Source organism: Lagopus muta, chromosome 8 (genome assembly GCF_023343835.1).
Source record: "Lagopus muta isolate bLagMut1 chromosome 8, bLagMut1 primary, whole genome shotgun sequence".
Classification (NCBI taxonomy): domain Eukaryota; kingdom Metazoa; phylum Chordata; class Aves; order Galliformes; family Phasianidae; genus Lagopus; species Lagopus muta.
This window is the reverse complement of record NC_064440.1, coordinates 626,972-653,268: the sequence shown is the minus strand read 5'-3', so window position 1 is coordinate 653,268 and position 26,297 is coordinate 626,972. Positions and strand designations below refer to the sequence as shown.

At 45.0% G+C, this 26,297-nt stretch overlaps 1 protein-coding gene across 4 annotated transcripts in view; it reads left to right on the top strand.

Moving 5' to 3' along the window:
* The window catches only part of GPD2 (glycerol-3-phosphate dehydrogenase 2), a 50,444-nt gene extending 25,418 nt beyond the window's left edge, over nt 1-25,026 (top strand). For all 4 annotated transcript variants that reach the window (XM_048952793.1, XM_048952796.1, XM_048952797.1 and 1 more), the window contains exons 7-17: nt 9,711-9,875; nt 10,402-10,546; nt 15,225-15,418; nt 17,830-17,964; nt 18,208-18,383; nt 18,842-18,973; nt 19,426-19,584; nt 20,399-20,511; nt 20,597-20,675; nt 20,948-21,046; nt 24,591-25,026. In XM_048952793.1, the coding sequence (XP_048808750.1) occupies nt 9,711-9,875; nt 10,402-10,546; nt 15,225-15,418; nt 17,830-17,964; nt 18,208-18,383; nt 18,842-18,973; nt 19,426-19,584; nt 20,399-20,511; nt 20,597-20,675; nt 20,948-21,046; nt 24,591-24,716 (1,523 nt within the window). In that variant the 3' untranslated portion in view covers nt 24,717-25,026. The remainder of the gene's footprint in view (nt 1-9,710; nt 9,876-10,401; nt 10,547-15,224; nt 15,419-17,829; nt 17,965-18,207; nt 18,384-18,841; nt 18,974-19,425; nt 19,585-20,398; nt 20,512-20,596; nt 20,676-20,947; nt 21,047-24,590) is intronic.
* The last annotated feature ends 1,271 nt before the right edge of the window (nt 25,027-26,297 follow it).

Sequence of the window (26,297 nt, the reverse complement as noted above, 5' to 3'; positions counted from 1 at the left end):
ACAAAATGTGCAGCTCCTTAAAGCCTCAGCTGAATGCCGAGGAGCTTCTGAAAGGCAGAGGTGTCATCAGCTGAGTGATGCAGCTTTGAGTTGTGTGTATGCAGGGTAAAGCGAGAATGACAGCGTTACGTCAGTTCTTAAGGTCCCCCATCCAGAATGAGACCTGACAGGTAGGTGTGTGCCGCAGTGTTTCTCCACTGGTCAGCCTATGGCCCATGGTCTGTGTGGGCTCATGTTACTCTATGAAGCGTTTATTCGTTTATCTTGATCAATTAACTTGTGCTCTGTCAACACGAGTCAGCCAGCACACTACATTGTAAATCTATTAATTGGGATTTTAACAAGTCCAAAGGAATGGAGCGCAGAAGGGAGTGGAAACTGAACTTAAAGTGGAGAAGGGAAAGATATGGTTGAATTATGCTCACTTTAATTCTTTCACCAGAATTAGTCATGAATAAGAGCATTAAGTCATGGCAAAAAAAAACCAAACAACAATGCTCAGAACATTTGAATCTTAAAATAGGTCTTGTCTTTCCTCTTCATCCATGTTTTCCCTGTGTAAGAAACAAATAAAATTCTTATCTCATATTCTTGTGTTCTCTGTTTGTGCCTCTATCATAATTCCTGTCTCTATTGTAGCGCCTTTGTATCTGTAGCTGTAAATAGCCCCAGCTAGCAGCACCTTGCTGTTGGGCATGTTGATTGCCACCACCAAAGGGAAGAATTTAAACTGCTCATTATGTGGGTTACTTTTTAATTTGATAAAACCACCTCTCCAGTGATATTAGCATTGCCACCAATACTGCCTTGCAAAGACAAGAAACAGCAATGCTCTTTGCTTTTTTTTCTGTAATTGTTGATCAAACCAGTGGTGTGTCAAGTGATCCATTATTCACGAATATTTTGTATTCTGCAGTGTTGCCACGGTCGTCTTAATTACATTTTTTAAAATTGTTTGTACAGGCAAAAAAAGATGGTGCATTATAAATGTTGGAAGTACCAGCAATAGCAAATCAGAGGCTTTACCAGAGGCTATTCTTGCTCCGTCTCAGCATCGGGAAACTAAAGCATATGTTGGATGTTAGCCTGGGTGTACACAATGTGTCCTATTTATTCAAGGTTTTCTTTGAAGCCACAACTTACAAGTTTGTTTCTTAGGGGTACATGTCAGACTGCATTTAGCATTTGTTGGTATTAGGATACTCCTGAATAGCAAAAAGGCAACATTTTGGGGGAAGAATGTGGCTGCTATCTGAGCAGTGATCTGTCAGTTCCATTTATGTAGCTCAAGGAAAACTAGAAGGGAGGCACTATGGAGAGCTGGCCTGAGATCTCAAGATCATATGCAGAATTATTTTAAAGCATTTTGAATGGAAGAATTAATCTCCATTTAAATCATACGTAGTGCATGATGTTAAAAACTAGGAGAAACATTAAAGAGGAGATGCAAGTGGCCAGAATATTTATTTAGAAATTCTAAGTGGCGCAGAGCTCCTTAAGATGCATTGCTTTCTTTCTATCTTTAGATGCTTGCACACTTCTCTGCTTACATATTTTGCCTTTCAAGATGAGCCTTTAGGTGTGTGAGGAAAATGTTTGTTCTTGAATCAGTCATGAATTAAAAATTTTTAGGGTTTTTTTTGTTGTTGTTGACCTTGCTCTTGGAATTTGCTGTTACTTTCTGCAAATAGGAATTAGCAGACACTGCTCCTGTCACTGGGTGGCTTCAGGGGAGCTGACTGCTTCATGTCTTGTTCTGCAACTTTCCAGTATGCTTACTGGGATGCAAGTAGCTGTTCTTTGTATTCTTGGTATTTATTCTCTCCTGAAATGTTTTAATATGAAGGTTATTTAAACATAAAGAAGGGGGGGGGGGGAGGGGGAAAAAAGCATTGGCAAAGGATTTAGCTTTCCTTGTGTACAGCAAACCCCATGAGAAATCCTTCCTGGGCACGCAGGCACACACACCGACACACACAAAAATCAATGCAAAAGAGTAGAGCATTCATTAAGCTGTCAAAAATGGAATAAATGCTTTTTTTTTTATTTAGGCTCTTGTAGCTATTTTTCCTAGTTTTTGAGTGTGTCCTGAATTATGAAATGTTACAGCTTTATAATTCATACTTGACAAATTAATATTTTGAGAATGTTGTGAGCCGTAATAGGGGTATTACCCTATTACAGATGCAGACAACTGTATGACTTTTCTCCTTCCCTGGATATGAAAACTCTTTGACAGTTTGTCACTAAAAGGGTTTTTCTATAGGTGAAATACACCGCTAACCATATTTCTTGGTATTTCAAAATTGAAAGGAGGTGAATGAGAGAAGCCTTGCAGGCACGCTAAGTGTAGGTACAACCTGGAAAAGTCTATATGTGTTCTCCATATCCAGTTGTTTCCAAATACGTTTTGTCCCATGTTTTATATAATAGAGTTGTATGCGAAATCCTGGAGAGAAGCGGCAGCCTGCTGCCAGGAGGCTGGTAAGGCGATCCGGGCTGCCTCTAGTGGAATACGTGCAAAACGAAATGCACGTCTGAAGGCTGAGCCTAGAGCAGCGACGGTGCTTCTCTCTGCTGCCGTTCCTACAAACATTAGCGGGGAATCTGTTCTAAGCGGCGCTTCCCATTGCTGGTAAAGTCGGGCGGCTCTCTTTCTCCTGCAAGGTGACTGGAATCAAGTAGTGCTTTATCCGCCGCGGCTGTCTGTGGTTTTCAGAAGGGATAAAATCAATCGCTCAAAATGGCTTGCATCTTTAACCCAGTTTTCCCTCTGTCAAAGGGTACGGCAGTACCTAGGGGAGCAGCAGTTCCACAACAAAAGGCTGTGCATTCCAGAGCACTTGTTCTCTTTTTGCTGGAGGCGTCGTTCCCAATTGCGCGCGGATGATAACTGCATCTCCTGCTGTACCTGTAACAATTTAATTGTGTAAGTCAGCCCAGTCAAGCATCCCTGGCTCATGACTGGGAGACATGAAATTCATTGTCATTATTGTCCCTGTCATTTTGGATCATTATATCCCGCTGCAGAATTTTCCTCACTCCAGTGCTTTCTTACCTCCAGGAGCCGGGGATTATGGCTGAGGTTGGGGTGGGGGCAGGACTGTGAACTACATTTACCTCAGGGGAGCCACAGATTAAATTGGCTTTGCTCTCTGACTTGCTGGATTCATCTGTTTGTACGCTGAGGGTTTAGGGTTGGGAGTGATGAATATTCGAGTGAATTCTGTGCCTCTGTTTGTTGTTTTTTGTTTCTTTGCTCTTTAATGCTCGTGTAAGCAAAGGATGATTTTCATGTCCCTTAAGAATAGAACGGGGAATAATTCTTCAGATCACCTTACCTAAAAGATAAAAGGTTTTAACCAACGCTAGCTGCACAATGTGCCACCAACATCTCGGTGTGCCCCAGTGCGCCATGGCTTTTAGAGGGGAGGCTCCGACACAGCATGTCACCCTGCTGTAATTTGTACATGTGTTTTCTGTGATCGTAATGGCGGGTTATTAGTTAGTAGGCACTGGTTCTGTACAGTCGGCAGGGCTGGTAGGGGCTGTCAGCAACGTGTTCCCATGCACCTCAGGCAGCTGTGGGTGCAGAGCGGTGAGGCTGGGCTGGGGCTGCCCGGAGCTCCTCATCAAGCAGGGCACGTGCTGGGCCTGGGCCTGGCAGCGGTGTCCCTGGGCAGCGTGTGCACTCCTGGCTGGCCGCAGCCCCTCGTGGTTCTGTCCCTCAGCCTTCAGCCCCAGCAGGGTTCCCCCAGGTCTTGCAGAGCTGCTTGCACATCCCACAGGCTGCAGCAGGCCAGCCCTGATGCTTGTGTGCTGTGACATCTCAGCGCGGCTGCCACAAACTGACAGTGACAGTGTTTGGTCTCATTTTAACACTGTGCTTTTACTTACGCTGACACCGCAATATGACTGTGGTGACAAGTTGAAGGCTGATAGAAGGAAGTGGGAAACAACATAATTACAAAGCAGCAGCACTGAACAGTAATTCCAAATTCTCTTTCCCAACATGCTCTGATAGCGCACGGCTTATTTTTATAAGCCAGTACCGTAGTTTCAGTTAGTTTTAGCTTGTGGTCCCTACCAGGTGATGCTCCAGCAGGGTATTTTTATGCATTCATTTCTTTATAACTGCGTGCAAGTTGGAGCGTATTGCATTTTTGTTTCCTCATCTTCCTTGTGATCCTGTTTAGTTTTAGACCGTGTGCTTGGTTGTCTTCATTCACACGGAGAGCCAAGTGCGAAGCAGAACATGATTTTTATGTGATCTGTATTAGCAGCATTAGCAGTCTGGCGAGGCACTGCTGTGTTGCTGTGGGTGTGGTGGTACTGATCTGAGTCAGAACGCTCTTCCCTCTGCAGCAGTCCAAGAGCAAATACGTCTATACTGCGTGTCCTAGAAAGCCTGTTAGTTTTTGGTGAATTTTTGACCTGGCTGAAGTTTTGCATGATTCAGAGAGTTAAGAAATAGTTCAAGCCTCAAAGCGCTTCTAACAACTTGACGTATGAGTCAAAACTTAAGTTAACATCTCAATTTGTTCGACGTAGGCTTGGGGAGAAGGGCTTACTGCATTCCTCCTGAAAGAAGTCTGGAACAACTTTTAGGCATCGTGAATCAGCTGGAGTGACTCAATTTGGATGCAACTGGTTCCAGCAACTGCAACAGATGTTGTTCCCATTTTAATGCTTGTAATAAAACTGTTCCTGTAATTAAGCACTTTCTATTTAAAAATTGGTGGATGCAGGCAGCTCCGATAACTTAATTATATATCACTGTATGTAACTACAGATCATCAGCCTTAAATTTGGTAAGCTTTGTATATACACAACAGGAACACTTTTATGCACGTGAGATGTGTTGTTTGGTTCCTTGTGCTGTTCGGTTTTTTTACAGCATGAATGCAATTGTGCAATACTTACGTAGGAATATAACATGTAATTTTAAGGTGACCTTAGGATGGTGCTTTTGGGGACAGTGGGTGTCGATATTGTGACAATCTAGTAATGTCCCATCTGGGCAGGCCTTGGGGTACGTTCCAGATCCAAGGGGCTACCCTGTGAGTTGCAGGCTGTGTTCCAGTTAACCAAGTGGAGCTCAGTGATACCAGTAAGGAAGCAATGCCCAGGCTGTTAGCTAGCTGTTATCCCATGAGCTTTTTAAAAGAACACAACAAGCCCTAACTATTTGTTATATTATGTGGCAATTCAAAATCGTTGCCTAGTTTCTCATCCAAATATATATTTTTTTCTTCCAAAAGGAGCCTGGTATGTACTTCTATAGAAAGGTCTGCCCTCTTGAGAAAGTGCATTAAGGCTGTCATATAGCTTCTTGCATGGCTAATTTCTAGCTCTCCATTTAGCTTGACCTCAACAGCAATAATTAGATAAGCCTAATAGGAAAAGACTGTAAATTGACACGAGGTGAGAAAGCTTTCATGTCTGTTGCAGGGACCACCAGCCTGCTCCTTAAAGCAAGAAGTTTGGCTTAGTACTGCGACAGCATGGATGTGTCACAGGGTTTTGCAGAGTGTATGTGGAGCAATTCTGGGGGCAACGGCTGCAGTGTTTGGGGGCACTGTTGGTGAATACAGCTGCAGCATGACAGCCACGTAACAAAGCACTACTTCTTAGCATAAGAAAGTTAGGTGGATAACGTGTGTCACTCTCGGCATTAAAAGAAGTTCCGCTCTCTGCAGTCACTGGCTGCTGAGTGGTGTTGATTTTCAGCTGCACAGAGTTGCAGAGGAGAGGGCAGGGATGGGTAGAAAAGCAGCGGGTGTCAGGGTGACAGAGTGCAGAAGGTACTGGAACTACTGGTGTGCCTCCTTGGCGTGGTGGCTTTCACAGCTCCGCCAAATCAGTCACAAATCTACAGTCTGTGGGCTTTGTTACCACTACTGGCTGTGGTTCAGCATTGATAAAAATAAAATCGAATGTACACTGTGCACTCTGTGGGAGGATTCTTTTAGTGCCAACGGAAGCATTGTCTGTTCTTATTTGAAGAAATGCAGCATTTGCTACGAAGGAATGAAAATAGAATTTTCCTAAATTACGGAAAAGAAAAAGGAAATTATCAACAGTGATGCCATTTGGTTTATCTTAAAATTATGTGGAACACATTGTTAAAATGTCTTCTTGCCCCAAATGTCTTTGACAGTATGCCTTCTAAGAATAGTGTTGGTTCTTTTTGAGAGGATTAAGTGTCACTTTATTGGAAGCAGTTAGGCCACTGTCTTGTTAGCAGTGTTGGCTACCCTTAATGAAAATGAGCTTACTGCAATTATTGCTGTACATTGAGCAGATGACAACAGCAATAATGAGATGGGCGGCTCTTTGTTTTTCTCAGAAGTTATTTAAAGGATTTCAACACCCATTTTTGAGTTGTACTTTGGGAGGAGAAGTTGTGGGGAGAGCTCAGCAGGTTTGTCTATGGCTCCTGGATGTTTGTTCCAAAGCTGCTGGATTTGGCTGCCACGTGCAGCCCCTGGAGATATATCCTGCTGACAGAGTCGACCACAGGTACACCACCAGCTCCTCACGCCTGGCCTGGAGCAGCAGGACTGCAGCAGCACTCACCTGGCCGGGGCAGGGTGATGGGGCACGTCTGTGCTCGGTGGATGTCCTGGTTACATACTCACTGTATTGCTCTGAGCTTCGTTAGGAGATCTTCAGCTGCTTGCTTGTTATGGAAAGGAATGCCAGATTAGTTGGACGTAGCTGCCGTGGTACTGTAAAACAGCTTTTGGATTTATCACTAACAACATTCAGAAGAAACCCATGGCAGAGCAGAAGGGGGGGCAAAGGGAAATAGCTCTGTGTTTGCTTTGGAGTGCCAGACACTGATGTGGAGGACAATGGATGCAGAACTGCCTGGAGTGGATGATGCAGAGCCTCCCACAGAGGTCTTTGGTCACCTTGTCCTTAGCACACACCTATGCCTTGGGTTTCCTGGGCGTTTTCTGAGCGTGCTAATAGTGCTTGTGTCAAGAAAGCTTTACATCTCTGTTTGGAGAAAGTTAAGCTTGGAGGCATTTATCTTGGGTTTGGAGGACCTGAATATGGCAAAAGGAGGGTGATGGTTCACTGAAAAAATGAGAAGACTGAGAGGCAGCATTCTTGTTCTCTCTCCTTCTGTTCCTCTTGAGTGGTAAGGATTGCTGAAGTGCCGCAACGCATTCCAACCTGTTTGAAATTGGGAGTGATTGTTACTTCAAACTAACGTGACTGAAAGTAACTGGGTTTATTTCATCAACAAAAAATGCTTTCTCAGTCATGAACGGTGCAGTAGTGAGAGCTGTTCTGCAGTGCCTTGGCAATAGCTGCTCTGCATGGAGGAGCAGCAATGGCTTCTTTAGGTGTCAAGGCAGAAGATGATTGCACAGAGTTTTAATGTCACTGTTTGTGGGAAAATGTGCAAATACAAGTTAAAGCACAGACACACCTCCCAACAAATAAACCTGTTCCTGAGTGGAAGGGCCATCGGACCGTGACCCCATCTTACCGAACTGTTGAGGTATTATTCTTCATAGATGATAAATTTATGAGCCAGTAAGTCACTCCTCATTGCTTTCTAATCTAGACCTGCACAGATCTCTGCTGTTTATACTGTGAAAAACTCCAGCACTCCACACTGTGGATTGTATTAATCTGAAACCAGTGTTGTTATTTCTCAATGTGTAGTTAATCAGCAACTGGTTATTTCCCAGTCCTCTTCCTGCAGGTATATTACCTAGGCACTCAGATTCCCTTGAACAGCTGAGAGCTAAGCAGTAGCAAGAGTTTTCTCACAGCAGAGTAACGATGAGAGGGATATGGATGAGAAGTACAACAGGGCTACCTTGAAGGGGTGCTGTGCAGGGCTGCTGCTTCGGGCTTTCCTTCATGCCAGAGATGGCATTTCTCTTGGGTAGCAATTAATCATAGGGCCATAGAACAATTGGGTTGGAAGGAACCTCAAGGATCATGAAGCTCCAACCCCCCCGCCAGAGGCAGGGTCACCAACCTCCATATCTAATACTAGACCAGGCTGCGCAGGGCCCCATCCAACCTGGCCTTGAGCACCTCCACGGTTCTATTGTGCTGGGTTTCCTGCCCTGTACAACAGTGCCCTGTAGCACCCCATGGGCTGGGGAGCCTCAAACCAGGCATCAGAGCAAAGAAGGGCTGCTACAGGCTGCCCTGCTTCTGCATGCCTTTGGCTCTGGTCTAGAAGAGCATTCTGGATGTGCTGTACATTAAAGTAGCTGCTGTAATGCAGCTTGTTGCTATTCTGTTTCTTTTCCCCAGTGTTCGCTGTGTGCACAAGATGTTGAACACTCTCAGCCCTTTGTTAAAACGCTCAGTTTTGAGATAGACTTTGTAAGGTCACTTCATCCCTTCCCTGACACTGCTGTAGCAGAAATGTTGATGCATTTGTTTAATGATTTGCCTGCCACTTCTGACAGATGGCTGTTTAGTCTCATGCATCTGCTGTGTTGGAGCATCTGCAACTTTTCTTGACATCTTGCTAAGTTGTTTTGCTGTTCTTTTCTGCAGTTTATTCTGGGCATTGTTTGCGTAGCTGAATCAGAGTTACTGTTTGTTTCTTCATCGGTGCTTCATCATATCCCTGTTTCTGTTCACTTCGCATAGCTTGCCTTGTGCTTGAAGACTGATGGCACTGTATCGCCTCAGCTGGGTTGGAATGAGGGTGAGGAGAGAGGAGGTGGCACCTCCAGGCCATTGATCCCATCTTTATAACTTTGCCCTTTTAGCTGGGAACAGATTATGTGTGCGGCGATACGAGATGCGCAGGCAGAATCTGAAGGACCAGACTTTGCATAAACCATTTGTACTGAACGTTCAGAATGCTGGCAACATAAATCAACAACAATATCTATTACAAATTCATCACTTTACCTGTATTATCTTTGATAGAACTGGTCCGGGCACGTGGGGAAGTGAACCACATCTGAGGAAGTTTAGCCCTGCTGTAAATTAATTATTCGGGACACACAGAGCCTGGCCCCTTCAATGTATAGTAATTCTTTCCAGCCAGCATCCTGGACTTTAACTTCAGTGGTGATAATAAATAGGAAAAGTCTCAGGTGAAGCCCGTGTTTTAAAGTAATTAATCATCTTCCCCTCATGGTCCCTCCGCCTCTCTCTTGGTTTTCTTTAACGAGGGAATTTCGGTAATAAATCTTTAATGATATGTGTTAAGAATCCTTCATTAATTCTTGTCTGCTTATTTCTTTTTCTGATGATTTTGTGCCGTACGTTGGAAAGCTGAAATACCTATTGAAATAATAACACAAAAGAAAGTTACGGGAAACTTTTAATTTAGGGCAGCCTGAAAGGTTTCTTGGGTTTTGCACATAGTGTGGCACAACCTGGAGCAGGGACCGGTGTTGGGCTGCCGTGGCACTGCTGAACTGCGCTTTGAGGAGCAGTGCAGCTGCAGTAGGATCTCACATTGGAGCAGCAGCGCTCCGTGGGGCGGCAGAGCCCATCGCCCTCGGCCCCACACCGACGAGGGGTGCGGGGTGGGAGCACGGTGGGGCCGTGCAGAGGACGTGTCTTCTAAATACCGACGTCTGGCGCGAGCAGCCATCACGGCTATCGGATGTGACAGGGACAGCTGTGACAGATCGGTTCTGACACGCTTCCGTACCGCGTGGCCATGGCTGGAGGTGACTCACATCCTTCCCGCTCCCTTCCCGCTGCAGGACAGCACAACGACGCGCGGATGAACCTCGCCATCGCCCTCACCGCTGCCAGGTACGGCGCTGCCACCGCCAATTACACTGAAGTGCTGCGCCTGCTGAAGAAGACGGAGCCGGGCAGCGGCAAGCAGCGCGTGTGCGGGGCACGCTGCAGGGACATCATCACAGGTGTGTGCCTGGCCCGGAGCTGTGCTGGGGGATGGAGGTGGGAGCGGGAAGCGCTAATGGTAACTATCGATGAGCCGACAAAGGAGCGTCTTCCCAGAGTGCAGTGGGGCAGCATTAGTGCCAAACTTGTGTCAGTCTTCTCACTCGGATCGCGGTGTTTTGGTAGGCTGAGCCTCACCTCCAAGCCCTCCTGTCAAGCAGAGGCACTGCTGTAAAATGCCGTGTGCCATATGGTAGTAATACTGCCCACCGGCCAATTCCTCTTCTTGGAGAGGTGCAGCTCGGCCCGCTCCTCCCCTACCTCCTGCCCTGCCTTCACAGGCTGCACAGAACTTTCTGCAAAATGCTTCCTCTGAAGTCTGGCTTTAAATGCAAACTTGGTTAATTTTTGAGAACAGCCATAGCTGCTCCCTTCAGACAAGCAGAATGCGCGTTACAGTAAGTTAGGTTCACAGATTAATAACGCCGAGTGTCAGCGAGCAGGGAAACAAATGGGGCCCGTGATTGATGCTGTTTTCTTTCACAGGGCAGGAATTTGATGTCAAAGCCAAATGTGTTATCAATGCTACAGGACCTTTCACAGACTCGGTGCGCAAAATGGATGATCAGGAAGTACCCAACATCTGTCAGCCCAGCGCGGGCGTGCACATCGTGATGCCAGGTTATTACAGGTAACGATATTCCAAACCCAGACCATTTGTAACAATCTCTGCTGCTGGCTGTAATAAATAAGCTTGTGGGGACGTGGTTGTGGTTTTTATGGTAGCCTTCAATGCATGCTTGATGATTTAGTAATTATTATTCCTTATTTAGAAGGCTCTGGTACTACGTGTGTTGAAACACCAGCTTTATCTAGGTGGAGAAGAGTGAAGCCTCGTGGCTTTGTAGGTGAGGCTTAGCAGGGCAGAACTGCTGAAGCAGAAGGGCCTTTAGGCAGGGACTGCTGTAAGGTGCCTCTCCTACAAGGGGTGAGTTGGGCACGTTGACTGTTTCTTCATCCCGTTAAGAGAACAGGAAATGGAGAAAGCCTCCTGAGAGTTTCCAGCCTTCTTAGAAAGCTTTCTGTCTTACAAAATAGCATACTATCTAGGCAGTCATCTGCCATTACACTCTGCCCCTGCTATTAGTATGGATGGATGCCACTGGTGTTCGGAATGCAGCATGTACACAGTGTAGCATGTAGTTCAGAATACCATTAAATGCTGATGGGTGCTGATGGGCAGGTGCCCACCCACCCCTGCTGGTTCAGGTGAAGGGGACCGTTCTACCTGTGCTGAGCTCACCACAGGCTCCTGGGCCCCTCTGCGAGCTTGCTCTGCAGACTCATTCCTGCTTCTCTCCTTATTTGTTGCTGCCAAACCAAATCCCCTTCTAACACACGTAAGCTGTTTCAGTTGAAGCTCAAATATTACCTTTGGTTCCTGAAGTCATTAGCATCCTAATGGAAATTCACATTTATAGACTTATACCAGTTCTGTTGATACAGTGCACTTACAATAAGGCCTTCCATATGACTGTTGCAATCCTCTGTGAATATAAATCTAGACTTTAGTGCACAGAGTGTTGTTGTTGCCTGAGCTGTCCCAATAGGACATGACCAGAGACTATAAAATTGAAGCATCTCTGGCCTAGTGGAAAATCACTCTTGCAATCTCTATTTTTTGTGTGTTTTCTTCCCATGACAATCAGGAAGTGACTTGACAGTTGCTTTAAAGCAACAGCAAAGAGGATAAAAGCTTTGTAATCAATCCAAGGTTGTTCACATATAGTACTGAGCAGGTGCACAACTGCATGGTTTTGGTGTAGGGCCACCAAATCAGCTGTTGGGCTTGGAATGGCTTTGAAGATTCCAAGCTGAAGATGGTTTGATACACGTGAGGGCTCTAATTACGTGTTTGGTAAATACCTAATAACTGTAACTGCTAATGTGGAGAAAAACTCTCCTCCTTGTTCCCCTGTGTGTGTCAGCGTGTGGGCATTGCTTTTCTTGTAAAATAGTGTCTGCCCACGTGCTGCCTCTGCAGTGCAGCTGATGAAATAAAACCGATTTCCGTTCAGTGGGGAAGCCTGATCCAAGGAACTGCATAGAGATACTCATGGTATTTAACCTCAGTTGTACGGAGTCTTTATTCCTGATTCCAAGTGGATGGATATTCCTTACAAATAAGACTTAATTAATTGCATCTGCTTGCCTCTGTAAAATTTGTGAGAGTTGGGCCAGTATTCTATAAAAGAGAATTTTATATCTAGACACAGCTAAGATTCTGTAAAACTAACATTAATGTAATGCGTTCACTTCCCATGGGATTCTTGCTCGTTTGTGTTCTTCATTAATAGTCCCAGTATTCCTCCTCTCATTAATTCTATTTTTAGTATACGTATCTGCTCTAGTAGCTGCAATAACTCTTTCACTTTCTATTGTTTAAACATAATATCTGCAAAAAGAGAGAGGATTCTGGCCACCTTTGTTCTGATAGCACATCTCAGGCAGGAAGCCTGTGTGTGCAGTAATAATAACTTCCTCTCAATGAATTTCAGGTATTTACAGTCCTCTTAGATTTTCCTGTCCTTTCTGTGTTTCAGGTTCCAGTTAAATTCGAATTAGAGAATGGTTTGAGCTGGCAGGGACCCTTAAAGGCCATCTGGTCCCACTCCCAGCAATGCACAGGGACAGCCACAGCTCCATCAGTGCTCAGAGCCCAGCCCTCACCGTGTGTGTCTGCAGGAATGGGCACTGCCACCTCTCTGGGCACCCTGTGCAGTGCCTCACTGCCCTTAGCACGAACATCTTCCTTATATCCCCTCTATTAAACCTTAGCTCTGCTTTCTTGGAAGTCACCTGTTTTCTATTTAATTGCACGTATGAGGTTTCCACGAGGAATCTTCCATGTTCCTGTTGTAACGCCCAGAATGAATAACGTACTGACTTCAAGCTCAAGAGTTCAGATCTGTCTTTCAGATGAAGTTGTGTTTAATTTGGTAGTCTGTAGCTCGTATTCTCCCATCTTACTTGTACTTCAGTAATCAGCACTCAGGGTTCTTCCCTCATTCGTGGTACGCTCTGTGCACTGCTCAGTACAGCTGTGCTGCTGTTCCCGAGGCAGAAGCACGCTGAGGAGCAGGCACGCTCCGAGCGCTCGGTGAAATCAGCTGTTGCTGTGCCATTAGCTCACAGAGGGGTGGGCGTGCTGATGTTTGTTCTGCCAACAGGCACTTCTGATCCATCTGTATTAGACTCCTAGGCTCTGTCTATTTGCCACTATATTTCTGTCTCCTGTTGGAGTTTACAGACCCTAATCTGTCCCGTTTTAGTGATCTTGAAGGATCACTGGAGGAACGTGCCAGTGGGTGACAGCGCTGTGCTGCGTGGTCACACCAGTTCCACTGCCGTCAGAAGCTGTGTGCATAAACCACGTGCTTTGAGCAGTGCTCCAAGTGCTTGTCAATGGATGCTTTGGTTCTTTTTGGCTGTTCTGCAGTTACTTCTATAAGACAGAATAAACAGAGCAAAGGCAGGCTGAGAAGAACTTCCCAGGACAGCTGGTGGTCACTGTCAGTAAATGAATTGATGTACAGAAGGCTTCTTCATTCTTTCTCATCTCTTGCTGTCACCCTATCGTACGTACTTCAGTCTGTAGGTGTTAGGTGAAGCTTAGCTTTCATCTTTACTCATTTCTCTTTCACAGTTTTTTACTTAAATCATGTTAAAAATATATATTATTCTTTTGAGAATGTCTGAAGTTATCTGAATATTCTGATACTGTATATTAAATCTCTCGTTTCCTGTCTCTAAATCAATAGCTTTTTCATTTTAAAAAGTAATCATTTGGCTGACGTGATTTACCTTTCACAAACCTGTGTTGACTTCCCCTATTAAATTGTACTTTTCCAACTGTATGCTTAAGCTGTCTATAAATATCATCTAAAAAATGTTCTAATATACATGCTATATATGAAATTTTCAGCTGCTCCTAGCCTTTCCAGATATTGCAAACTTACCCTCAGCAATCAGTTTGGACTTCCTAAAAATGAAATATTCAGTGTTTCAGCTTGTAGCTTTCTTAAATAGGTAATTCTATCCAACCTCCAGTCTTTGTCTCCCTTCAGCTTGTTGTTAGTGGTTACCTTGGTCTGTTGAGTTATCCCCTCTGCTGATCCTTCCTGTATCCTCCTTCCAGTACCAGCAATAGGTGCAAAACCTGGAGACTGCTAAACTGCCTGCAGATGATTGTACAAGGACTTCCAGTACCTAGTAGCAAAGTCAGTGTCTTTCCTTTCAATAGAAGTTAATAGAAAAAGGGGCAGCTTGAATATTCTCCTAGTGCTGTTTAGTGAGTGATTAAAACAACTTTTTCTTTTGTTCACGTGGATATTTTTACTATTATTTTTTACTATTATTTTTACCAGAAAACCTTGATAAGTTAGTTAAAATTTCACGTGCAAACAGCTACCATCTTTCTCCTGAATCATTCTACAGCGCTGGCACAAATGAATGAAGGTGCTGGCATCTGATTAGTCATTACGGAGGTGTATCTTCTGCCATTTCCCCTCCAAAGATGGTTCCTAGTTCAGGAATGCTGCTGGAAGCATTTGGAATGTATTTCTGGTCTGAATCCCTTGGCAGTCTGGGCTTCAGTTCCTGTTCTCATGGCAGGTGCTTACTGAATTCAGGCTGTTGGGTCGTTGGAAGTTTCCTGTTTTAATGTACTCATAATGCTTATGATTTCAGTGTTTCTGTTCTCTCCTTTTTTCCACTTCTTCTTTCTAACTTTGCCTTCTCCCTCCCGCCCCACCATAGTTGTGAATACTGGTTGCAGAAGTCATTGGGTGTCTTATCTGCTCCCTAAGTAAGTGACATCAGTTACCTGATAAATGGGGTTACTAATGTTTGGTCTGAGATTGTCTCTCCTCTTAGACACATTACAAACAAACCAGAGTTCTGTTTTTGTTTTTGCCTGTGCAGTGTTTGAGCCTTAGCTGTTCTTTGTGACACTAGGTCATTGTCTGTCTGTTCATACTAAAACCAGTTGTTCCTTCCACAATAGGGGTTTCCAGTAAATGCTGTTTTAAATTTCAAATCCTTATCTTTGAAATCCCAGTGACTGGAGGAGGCAGGTACCAGATTGCTCTCACTAAGGATGTGTCCTGCTGTCTGATGTAGGAAGTCACATTTTGGGAATCACATTTAAAGGCCTTAGCCACAGAAGCTTTGAGAAATACATTTTAAGGTTGGGTTGTGGTGATCTGTTTTTGCACAGGAGCAAAGGTGCTGATGTAATAGTTGAACGTGTACAAGAACAGACCCTGGGGATGCCTGATCCGCTCTGAATCACGTCCCTTCTTTTTCAGCCCTGAAAACATGGGTCTGCTCGACCCAGCCACCAGTGACGGCAGAGTGATTTTCTTCTTGCCCTGGGAGAAGATGACTATTGCAGGGACCACAGACAGCCCCACTGATGTCACCTCCCATCCCATACCGACAGAAGAAGATATCAACTTCATTCTGAGTGAAGTGCGCAACTACCTTAGTGTTGATGTTGAAGGTAGGAGTGTCAGTTGTGCTGGGAGGGATAACTGCAGTATTTCAGTCTGAATGCGTGCTGTCTGTCTCAAGTTCCTCCAGTGATTGACAACTGTGTTCTTGCCCCTCTAATACTTGTGAGCTGTAAGCGTCATCTCAATCTGTTTCAGAGCTAGCACTGATGCTTTTCCAGATACTCTCTCTCTGCTTGGACCATTTAAATGGAAATCAGTTGATATCTGAACGTGCAGATTTCATGTGCCTCTCATCTAACAGGCAGCTGCTGTCAGATGACTCATTCTGGCCTTTTTGGGTGGCAGATGCAAGGTTTGGCTGAAGTGGGTGGGCTGGTTGTGTGTCCATACGGCTGTATTGTAGAATCCTCTGCTTTGATTGTAGGAAGACTTCTTCTGACTTTTCCTCTGTCTTCCATTTTTCTTGATGCTTTCTTAATTATTTATTGGTGTGGTAAATACCTGATAGTTCAGCTCTTGGTTGAAGAGGGAGGTATGATGGGCAGAAAGGGGAATTCATCAAAATCACTTGGTGATGGTTGACCTCGGTAACTGAGCTGAGAACACCTGTGTTGGAAGGCGCTGGCTTGTTTGGCCTTAGTGCTAGTTTAAAGGTGAGAGATTTCCTTACTTTGTAGTGAGGCTTACTGTTTTGTTGGGGCTTTTTATTGTTGTTTTTTTAATGGTTATGTGAAAACATCTGTGCTCCTGTTGCAGTAGTGCTAAAAGAAATCTGAAAACCACTGTTTGTCAGGAGGACTGCAATCTCTGGGATTTAGGAAACCTGCTGTCCAGCAGCTGGAAATATTAGATTACCAGATTCCTGAAATGAACAGTTCGGTGGCTCTCTTGTACAGCTTTGGGACAAACAGCCTTGAGGAAATGTACCCTTGCTTTTCTGGTGCAGAAGCCAATGCCAGTCAGCATGGTGGGGCAGGCAGGTAGCTGGTGGTGTTCAGACTGAATAAGGCAGAAATCTTGCGAGGTTTTTCACAGAAGTGCGTTATGAAGTGTTCGGTTCTTTTGAAGGAAGCTACCTAGGTGTGCACACTGGTTTTCACATTGCAATTAGCAGTGTTTATAGATTGCCTGTTATTGAATTAACAACTGTGCTGGCCATATCAACTCACTGCAGACCTGCCTTTTTGCTGCCGGAGACAGTGCCAGGGTTATCAACTTACACAGGCTTGGATGTGTTCCAACTGTTTAATTATAGTGTCACGCATGCTGCTTTTTCTAGTTTCATTAGTTTATAAATGTAATATGGTATCTTATTTCTGTGATTAACACTTCATTTTGGCAGGTTAAACATGCTGGCAGAGCACCATTGATTTCTGAAATCTATTTTGTGTTCTTTGGGGATATTTTTACACCCTGTTACCGATTTTGAAGTTATCAGTTATTTGAAAGCTGCATCAAAAATTGTTTTGGGGCTTCGGTGTAAATTGGTCAATTTTTACTATTGTGAATTTAACAAGCAACAAAATGAATTTCATGAGATTATTGGTTCCATGTTTTATATATTCCTGAAGAAAGTCCCTTTCAGAGGCTAGGGCTTTTTCTTGCAACTGTTAAGGACCTTTTTTTACTACTTGTTGCCTTCAGATTTTATTCTTTCGCATTCAGTGGAAGGCCAGGATTGGCCCTTGGGATGCAGTAACTGCCAGGGAGCAGAGGAGTAGCATGGGGGCATGAAAATGGCCATTGAGTTGGGCTTCTTGTGAAGAGGGAAAATGCTTCTGAAACAGGTATGGTTGGGAAGGTAGGGCTGGAGGAGGTGGCTCAGAACAGCGTGGGCTTCTGGATGATCTGTGACAGATCACCTGGGCCCTCTGGGGTTGCTGTGCAAATGCTGGGGACCTGGGGGAGCAACAGGCCTAGGGGATGTGCTATAGCCTAGCAGATGCAGGCGTGCTTCTGACAGAGGCTGTGAATAAAGATCACTTATTTTTTCCAGATTCTCCTCTTGATAAATTCCACACTGTGCTAAAAGCTTTCAAGTCCTAAAAGCAAATGTTGTAGGAGCAGACTTTATTTTGGTTTCTGAAGTGCCATGTAAGGACTGCCCTGCCCACAGAAGCAAGGAGAATAAGACTTGGTGCTGCACTGGGCACTGTTTGTGGTGGGATTTCTGTCCTGGACTGAGGGTTTTCTGAGCTGATCGGTGACTCTGATAGCTGAGTCTCATGGTGGATCAGTTCCAGAATCTCCCTTTTCTGTCGAATTCTTAACCAGTGTGACAGACAGGTCTGTCTCTCTTGGGCTTTGTTTTGGGTCAGACAGCAGTACTGATACAGAGAAGGGCAGTGCTGTTTTTCACACTGCTTGGAGGTAATGCTACAGAGACCATAAGATGGTGGGAAATGAATACAGATACAAAGTTCCTGACTGATTTTGGTTACCTTTTTCTTCTGGACAGTGAGAAGAGGAGACGTGTTGGCAGCCTGGAGTGGCATTCGTCCTCTGGTCACCGACCCCAACTCCAAAGACACGCAGTCAATATGCCGGAACCACGTTGTTACTGTTAGTGACAGTGGCCTTGTCACCATAGCAGGTAGGGGAGGTTCATTTCAGCTGTTGTTTTTGTTGGGCTTCCCCACTGCATTATGTGCAAACATCTATTCTTCTTGCACAGTGATGCTTTGCATTGCTACAGCTAGGTAGTGGTGTGTCTGTAGCAGTGTGACTGGCTTGTCAGAACAACTCTAGTAAAAGTAATACGACAAAATACATGGCCTGTGCCAACTTCATGTTTCCCTTGCTTTCCCCAAATAAAGAAGTAAATGTGTGCTTATAGGTGGGAAATGGACAACGTACCGTGCCATGGCTCAGGATACCATTGATGCTGCTATTCAGGCACACGATCTGCCTGCGGGTTCCAGTAAGACGATTGGGCTGCTGCTCCAAGGGGCTGAGGACTGGAGCCCCACTCTCTACATTAGGCTGGTCCAGGACTATGGACTTGAAAGCGAGGTGAGCCATTGTTACTGTTCATGTGCTGATATTTCTGTGTTGGATGGTTTTGTTCTTTCCCTAAAGACAATATTTTCCTAATGTCTTAACTGTTTTCTGCTTTAAAATGTTATGAGATGCTAGAATGCTCCTTTCCTTAGGCACGACCAACCTGTGCTGCTCTCTGATCACATCTGAAGTAGAAGAGTTGAAGCACCACGGTCATTTATTTGGATACGTACATAGCAGCATTGCAGAATCACAGAAAGGCTCAAGGATCATGAATCTCCAACCCCCTGCCACATGCTGGTCCACCAACCTCATTAGCATAGGTCTAACTCATTCAAAGGCCTAGCAGTTTCCTCTCACACCATCAGAACCCAATTCAGCATCTTTGTTATTAGTGATGAGAGACAATAGAAAATGCATGTATTTGATGTGCTTTCAAAAGCGTGCTGAACTTGTTTTCAACTCCATAGGTGGCTCAACATCTGGCTTCTACATATGGTGACAAGGCTTTCGAGGTGGCCAAAATAGCCCAAGTTACAGGAAAGAGATGGCCTATTGTTGGAAAACGTCTTGTGTCTGAATTTCCTTATATCGAAGCTGAGGTATGTGGAAAAACTGCATCATGCTTGTGTGCTACTTGGGAATGAAGCAGATTGTAGAGCAGGGCCATCTCGCTCTGAAAAATACCTTCACAAGCCCTTTCCTTTGAGATTCAGATGTTTTTGTTTTCATTTTTGCCACTTCACCTGATCGTGCTTAATGTTTTTCTGTAGAACCATTGCATCACCGAGGCGAAAAGACCTCCAAGGTCATCCAGTCCAACTGCCCACCTACCACCCGTATTTCCCACTAAACCACTTCCCTTTGTACGACATCCAGACATTTCTTGAACTGCCTCCCTGGCAGCCCATTCCAGCAGCTGAACGCTCTTTCGAAGAAGAACATTTTTCTAATATCCCACGTGAAAGAAATGTTTTACTACAAATACATAATGTAACATGAAATATATCTAATATGGACTCACCTACGTTTTTTCCTTGCCTTGTTCCTGCAGGTCATCTATGGTGTGAAGGAATATGCCCGCACTGCTGTGGATATCATTTCCCGGCGGACTCGCTTGGCCTTCCTGAACGTGCAGGCTGCTGAGGAAGCTCTGCCAAGGATCGTAGACATAATGGGGAAAGAACTTAACTGGAACGAGCAGAAAAAAAAGGTACAAAGGGCCTTTTTCATCTGGAATTGTTTTGTTTTTTCTTAAGTAGTTTCCATGTTAACAAATGAAATTAATGGAAAACTTCAGTGATGCCTGAGAGAATGGATATATTTGGTGTTTTGAAGTCTTCATCGAGAGAGCTGTGAAATGAATTGGTATTGGCCAGGTGGAGGGAAGAGTGAAAGCATTCCTTAACTTTAAAAATGAGGCAGACTTGGCATTACAGTCCTACTTCTAATGAGTATTTAGTTCAGTGTCACTTACAGGTCTGTCTCAGAAGAGAAAGATTTTGCAGTCTGTATCACTCTTTTTTCATAGAATCAGAGTGGTTTGGGTTGGAAGGACCTTTAAGATCATCTCATTCCAACCCCCTGCTGCAGGCAGGGATGCCTCCCTCCCGACCAGGCTGCTCACAGCCCCGTGCAGCCTGGCCTTGAGTGCTTCCAGGGAGGGAACATCCACAGCCTCACTGGGCAGCCTGTGGCAGTTTTGAAAAGTGATGATACAGAGTTCCTTAACTTCTTTTATCTTCTAAATTATTTGGAAGGTCCCCATTTGCTTCCTCTGCTCAGTGCTCCTGCATGCAGCGTAATCCTAAAAGCATTTACACAGCAATTGGAGGTCTTTACTAGGCTCGATATCCCTTTTCAAGATTAAAAGGTGCCAAAGTTGAACTCTTTAATACTTTTCAGCTACTGCTTGCTCAATTTTTGGACCTTAGGAAAATTCTAGTGAAGTGGAAGGAGCAAATAAATTGTGTAAGGAAGAACTTGTTCTTCCTCAGATACAAGAAGACTTTTCCTTTTGGTTGTAGGAAGAACTTGAAGCTGCAAGAAAATTTCTGTATTATGAAATGGGCTACAAAGTGAAATCTGACCAATTAACAGACAGCTCTGAAATCACTCTAGTGCCTTCAGATATTGAAAGGTAAGTGAAATAAGGGATTCCTGGGTTGCTGGGAGTTAGCAACATCGAGTGTCATTTTTGTCCACTGATAATCCTTATCTTGCAGGTACAAGAAGCGATTCCACATGTTTGACAAGGAGAAGAAAGGATTTATTACTATACTGGATGTGCAGCGCGTCTTGGAGGTAAAGTTTCCTTCTGCTTTGTTTTTAATTGCAATGTGGCTTAAGTAGTGCTGAGCAGTGCAGCTGGTGTACTTTGTCTATCAAACAGGTCCAGACTGCAAAGCGTACCATGGTGCAGATCTGAATTTGGCTTTTTAATACACAAATTATGTTTAATTACATTCAAAATAAGATGGTTGTTTTTTGGAAGGTTTGTGGTAGTTATGTACATTGACTTACCTGACCCTGCTAAAAGTTGGGTTTTTGGGTTTGTTTTTTTTTTTTTTGTCTAGAGCATCAGTGTGCAGATTGATGAAAAAACACTCCACGATATTCTGAATGAAGTAGATCTGAACAAGAACGGGCAGGTGGAGCTCATTGAGTTTTTGCAGGTAAGAATTTCTCTCTTGCAAAGAAACTGTAAGTGCTGTAGCTGTAGGCACAGGTGCTCAGTCCCCCTCCTCCTCCCACAGAAGAGCTGTGCTGGGGAGGAGGTGGGTGCTGTTGGGTACCACAGTCCTGGTGATGCTGTTTGCCAGAGCACAGCACAGAATGATGCACACAGCTGGTTTTAAGCACCTTCCAAATTCAAGGATATTTTCTGGGCAGAAGCAATGAACCCAAAGAGCAGGTCAAATTTTCAAAGTCTGCCACAGTGCAGATCTGAACTTGGCTTTTTTTATGCAGAAATTATGTTTAATTACCTTCCAAGTAAGATGGTTGTTTGTTTGGAAGATATATTGTAGTTGTGCATGCTGACACATGCCTGACCTGTTAGAAATGACTACAGTGTTCAAAATAGCCTGGAAAATGGCAAAGGAGGAGCTTATGGTCAGAAGACATGTAATCCATGTTATCCCACTGTAACTCCTGGGTTGAGAGATACCCCCATTTGTATGGACATTGCATTGGCAACCTGTATGTCTGCTTTTTGCAGGGCTTTAAAATAAGAAAATTAAAGGTGCTACTGAATGTTTGTCCTCCTCTTGCATAAGCAGTTTGCTAATCAGCTTTGTTTTTGTGGAGTCTTTCTTGGTGTGGTATTTCAAGTGAGTGCCATGTCTTTGCTACGTGGTGGCAATGATGAATGCTGAACATGAGATAAATTAATGCTGGGGATTTTGGTCAATGTCAGCCCTTTCTTCACTGTGTCAAGTTAAACAAACAAGATCAAGGCAGAGGAAATGGTAATTGTCTCTCTTGAGATGAGCTGTAGATAAGAGGAGCATTGTTGAATCTAAATGCAGAAAATTTTCACAGGTTGTGTCCAGCATTAGAAAAAAGGACTATTTATTTACCTAAGATGCAGCGATTTAGCTGGCTAACTGAAATGTGCATTAGTTGTAAAATGAAATAAAAGCTCCCCAGAGCCATCTGACTGAAATAACTGAATATCACAGGTGGCTTTCTGGCTGTTGGGAAGGGTCTCCCTCTTGTGTCCTTTTGCATGTGAAAACTTCAGACTGGGGGGGAAAAAAACCAAAACACTGCCTGTAATGGCTTGGGTAGATTGAAAATTGGGTTCACTTGGAGACGTTGTGGTTAAGAAGTCAAAGCAACTAACACAGCCTGCTGTGGATTGCTTTGCTTTGCTCTGGTGAACAGCCTCATGAGGAGTTTCCTGCCCCAACTCTAAAATACAAGTGACAGGTCACTGTTTTGATGTCATTTCAAAGTCACTTTACTTTGAATTGAGTGGCTCTGTGGTTACAGGCTCGTCCTGAGTGTTTCCCAGTGCTCTCCCAGCACTGCAGCGAGGTTGCATTGCACTTTGCACTTCCTTCACGCGGAGCCAGGGCTGCACACAGGGAGCTGCTGTGCTGCACAGAGCACAGTGGGAAGCGTGGTAATAAGAGGAACAGCAGGTTGCCATGGAAAGAACAAAATACACGTGGTGTTTGTTTAGTTTTTTAATGGATCTGTTAAGCCAGTTCTCAATACTTTCGTGTTTGCTCTCTGAAAACTTTCAAGTAATTACATTGTACTGCCAGAACGCTTGTGGAAAGCTGTGTGCAAATATTTGTGGACGTTTATATTAGAATATAGGAACACATTGTATCAGAGTGGCTGCCTCCCTATCCAGGTGGGAGCAGAGCGATGCCAAGTGGCTGCATTTGACCCACTGCAGCCTGCCAGCCTGCCTGGGTCGCCTTGGGAGAGCTGCTCAGCGGTGCTGCAGGTGTTTCACAGATGGAGCACAGGCCGAACTGGTCGGCGTTTTGTGCAAACAGGTGCTTCTGATTGAAAACTCGAGCCAGTTTTGCTTTTATTCACACCTGCTTTGTAGCGTTACTGCCCACGTTTCCTCAGGGATCCTTCTGGCACAGGCAGCTGTCTGATGGCAGCGATTGCTTCTCTGAAGGCTTGCATATGAAAGTTCTGTTCCTGTGGTGGTGCCGAAGGGTCAGCCCGCTCCTCCAGGAGTGCCTTTCCCACAGAGCATGCAGCGTAGTGGGAAAAACCACAGCAAGTTGGTTGTGGAGTGCGTGGTAAGGCAGAATGAATGGGTGTGATGGAAGGGCTGCCCCACTTGGAGCCTTCTTGTTGGTGTGGGTCACCAGGGGGAGGGGAGCAGCTGGAGGGAAGCTCTGGGCCTCTGCTTCCTGACTGCAGCATCTGCCTTTGCTCGGGGCTCACAGGGTGGCCAGAATGTCCCCAACAGCCTTGGAGGTTCTTCAGCCTTGGCTGGATCTGTCCCTTTCCCTCCCTGGGGAGTCATTCCTGTTTCTCAGATGCAGTACCAACCTATAGAGGTCTGGCTGCAGAAGTAATAGACTTCCCTATGGAAGGGAAGAAATCTGAAGGATTCCTGGCATTCACTGTGACTCAGAAACTGCTTTTTGTAAGTGCTGGTTGCTTTGCATAGTGGTCTTTGGCAAGCTGACTATGTGCAATTTCAAGTCTAATGCTCACTTTATCCGTGGGATAAAGAAGAATTAACTAAAGCCCTAGCACTAGTCTGTGTTCGTTAAGGTAGTGCTGTGTCCAGTTTCAAGGACTTAAAGGCAAATTAGTTTTAAAAGTCTATAAAATAATTTGGATTTGAAAGAGTTGTGGAAGTCAAGTATCCTGTCACTGCAAAGAAGGGTTTGTGAATATGAGGGGTGCAACCCGGGGTCAGTGCTGGATCAGCAGTGATGTTCTTCTGTTTGTTACTTCCAGACTGAGAGGGGAATAGAAAAAAAGTGTGGGTGGGGGAGAGCCTGTGGAATAGCTGGGTTATCCCACGTGGTTAAATGGCACCGCTGTTAATGGATGCTGCATTGCTACTTCCAAACAGGTCACATTTGTTGGTATTTCTGGAAAATGAAAATGGGCTTTGATGTGAGATTTTTTTCAAAGCATGCAGCAGTGTTGCTTTATTGGTATCAGAGAATCACAGAATGGCCTGGGTTGCAAAGGAGCACAGTGCTCACCCAGTTCCAACCCCCTGCTGTGTGCAGGTCACCAACCAGCAGCCCAGGCTGCCCAGAGCCACATCCAGCCTGGCCTTGAATGCCTGCAGGGATGGGGCATCCACAGCCTCCTTGGGCAACCTGTGCCAGTGCCTCACCACCCTGTGTGTGAAAAACTTCCTCCTCATATCCAGCTTAAACCTTCCCTGTCTCAGTTTAAAACCATTCCCCTTGTCGTATCACTGTCCACCCTCACAAACAGCCGTTCCCCGTCCTGTTTATAGGCTTCCTTCAAGTACTGGAAGGCCACCATGAGGTCTCCCCAGAGCCTTCTCTTTTTCGGTAGACAAATGGTTTTGTCACTGCCATGTACCATGTGCCCTTGGACAAACTGACCGGCTGTGTGGAGCTGAGCCCGTGCTGTGGGGCTGGGCTGGCGTCCCCACTGCTCTGCCAAGGAGCTGGGAGTGCAGCTGGGGCTGTGCCACCCACCTTTGTTCTGTGTGGAAGGGAAGCTGAGGTGCTCTCTCTGTTCTTCCAGCTGATGAGTGCCATTCAGAAGGGCTACGTCTCCGGCAGCAGGCTGGCCGTGCTCATGAAGACAGCTGAGGAGAACCTGCGGCAGCGCGTGGTGATCCCGGTGGACCGCAGCGGCGGAGGGCTGTAGCTCAGCACAGCTGCATGTGCTGACAAACATTCCAGTGCTCCCGAATGTCCTTGCTCGTTCAAGGTGACTGATATCTGTAAAAAAAAACACGTGGGTGCGTTTGTTTTCTGTACTAATGGTTTTCTGTACAGCTCTTAATACTCCGGTATGTGGCCTTTTGGATGGGGTACGCTTCAGACATATGAGTTTATCAACAGGGGTTCTGGAATATGGTCTGGAAACACTGGTGCACGCACAAGCACATGGCACGTACTGCCTTGCTCATTAACTTCTAGATCACCTTTACCTTTAAAAAAAAAAAAGGGATTCCTGCCTTTAAAGGGAGCGTTGCATTGAGATTTGCAAATAGGCATTTAGTATTTAAAAGCTGCTGATCTGTCTGCTTCAACAAAGGGCAGCAGAGGGAAGGCTGGTGCCTGGGATTTGAGATAGCTTCACAAAAGGAGCAGAAACTCACCTGCTGAGGGTACCAGGTACAGTAAGGAGCGGGCTGGTTAGTGACTGCCCTTCCACAGGTGCTGGGCTTTGCTCTCTTGGGGTGTGTAGTTATTTCAGCAGTACAGTACTTGGCCAGACACAAGTATCAGCAGTACAAAGCTGGAAAACAACACGTAACCAACACTCCAATAATAACCCAGCGAGCAGCTGGGGGACAGCTTCCCTTTCTCCACGTTAATAACAAGCAGCTTCCTTCAGTTGGCAGCATTCTATTGCAGGGGGTGTTTTATGCTGTAAAGTGCTCTGTACTGTTTCCAGTTTGGGACAAATATGTAAAATATGATGGTTTTGATAACATAAGTCTTAATTTATTTAAAAACTCAGATTAGATTTCATAGATTTCTTGAGTATAAATACCAGCTGACAGAACAGGACCCTCCATTCCAAGGGCTCAGGATTCCTCCTTGTGTAAAATCTGATCTTTAACTGATGTCATCGCTTTCACTAATGGAAACGGCGCGGTAACAGCCAGCAGAGATTACTTCTGTATCTTAAGGGAAAATGACTGCATGTGTGAAATGGAGGGACTGAGGAGTGTTGGTGGCTGAGTGAGTCGGGTGTTCGGGGCTGGACAGGGAGAGTGCTTTTAGGAATAAATAAAACTCAGAGCTTTGAGAAGCAGACCTTTAAAACGAACACAAACCAGAGCTGGGGTGAGCTTCACCTGAGTTCCTGTCAGTCTGAACGAGTGGTGAAACGTCTCCAGGTTTCTCTCCAGAAATACTGTCTCAGATGCTTTCCAAATGGTTTCTGCATGTTGAATTGATGTCGTAGAGCTGCTTTGTACCAGAACTGTGCTGCTGTGGGTTCTGGCCGTTCTGCTGTGACATCTGTAGCACTGGGCACAGCCCAGGGGAGTGGTGAGTGAGTGTTTGACAAGGTGTTTTATGAATGGCTTCTGTGCTACTGTTAACTTTTTTGAGTGTGTTCCAGAAGATTCAAGTAAAGTGTGCACATACTCCATGCAGCTTCGCTTTTCTAAAGCCCTTCTCAAATAAGAACATGGCAAGAGAGTTTACATCACACACAGCACGGCATGGAGTGGAACTGGGTGTCTTTGGGCTCAGCAGCAGGAGGGAGGTG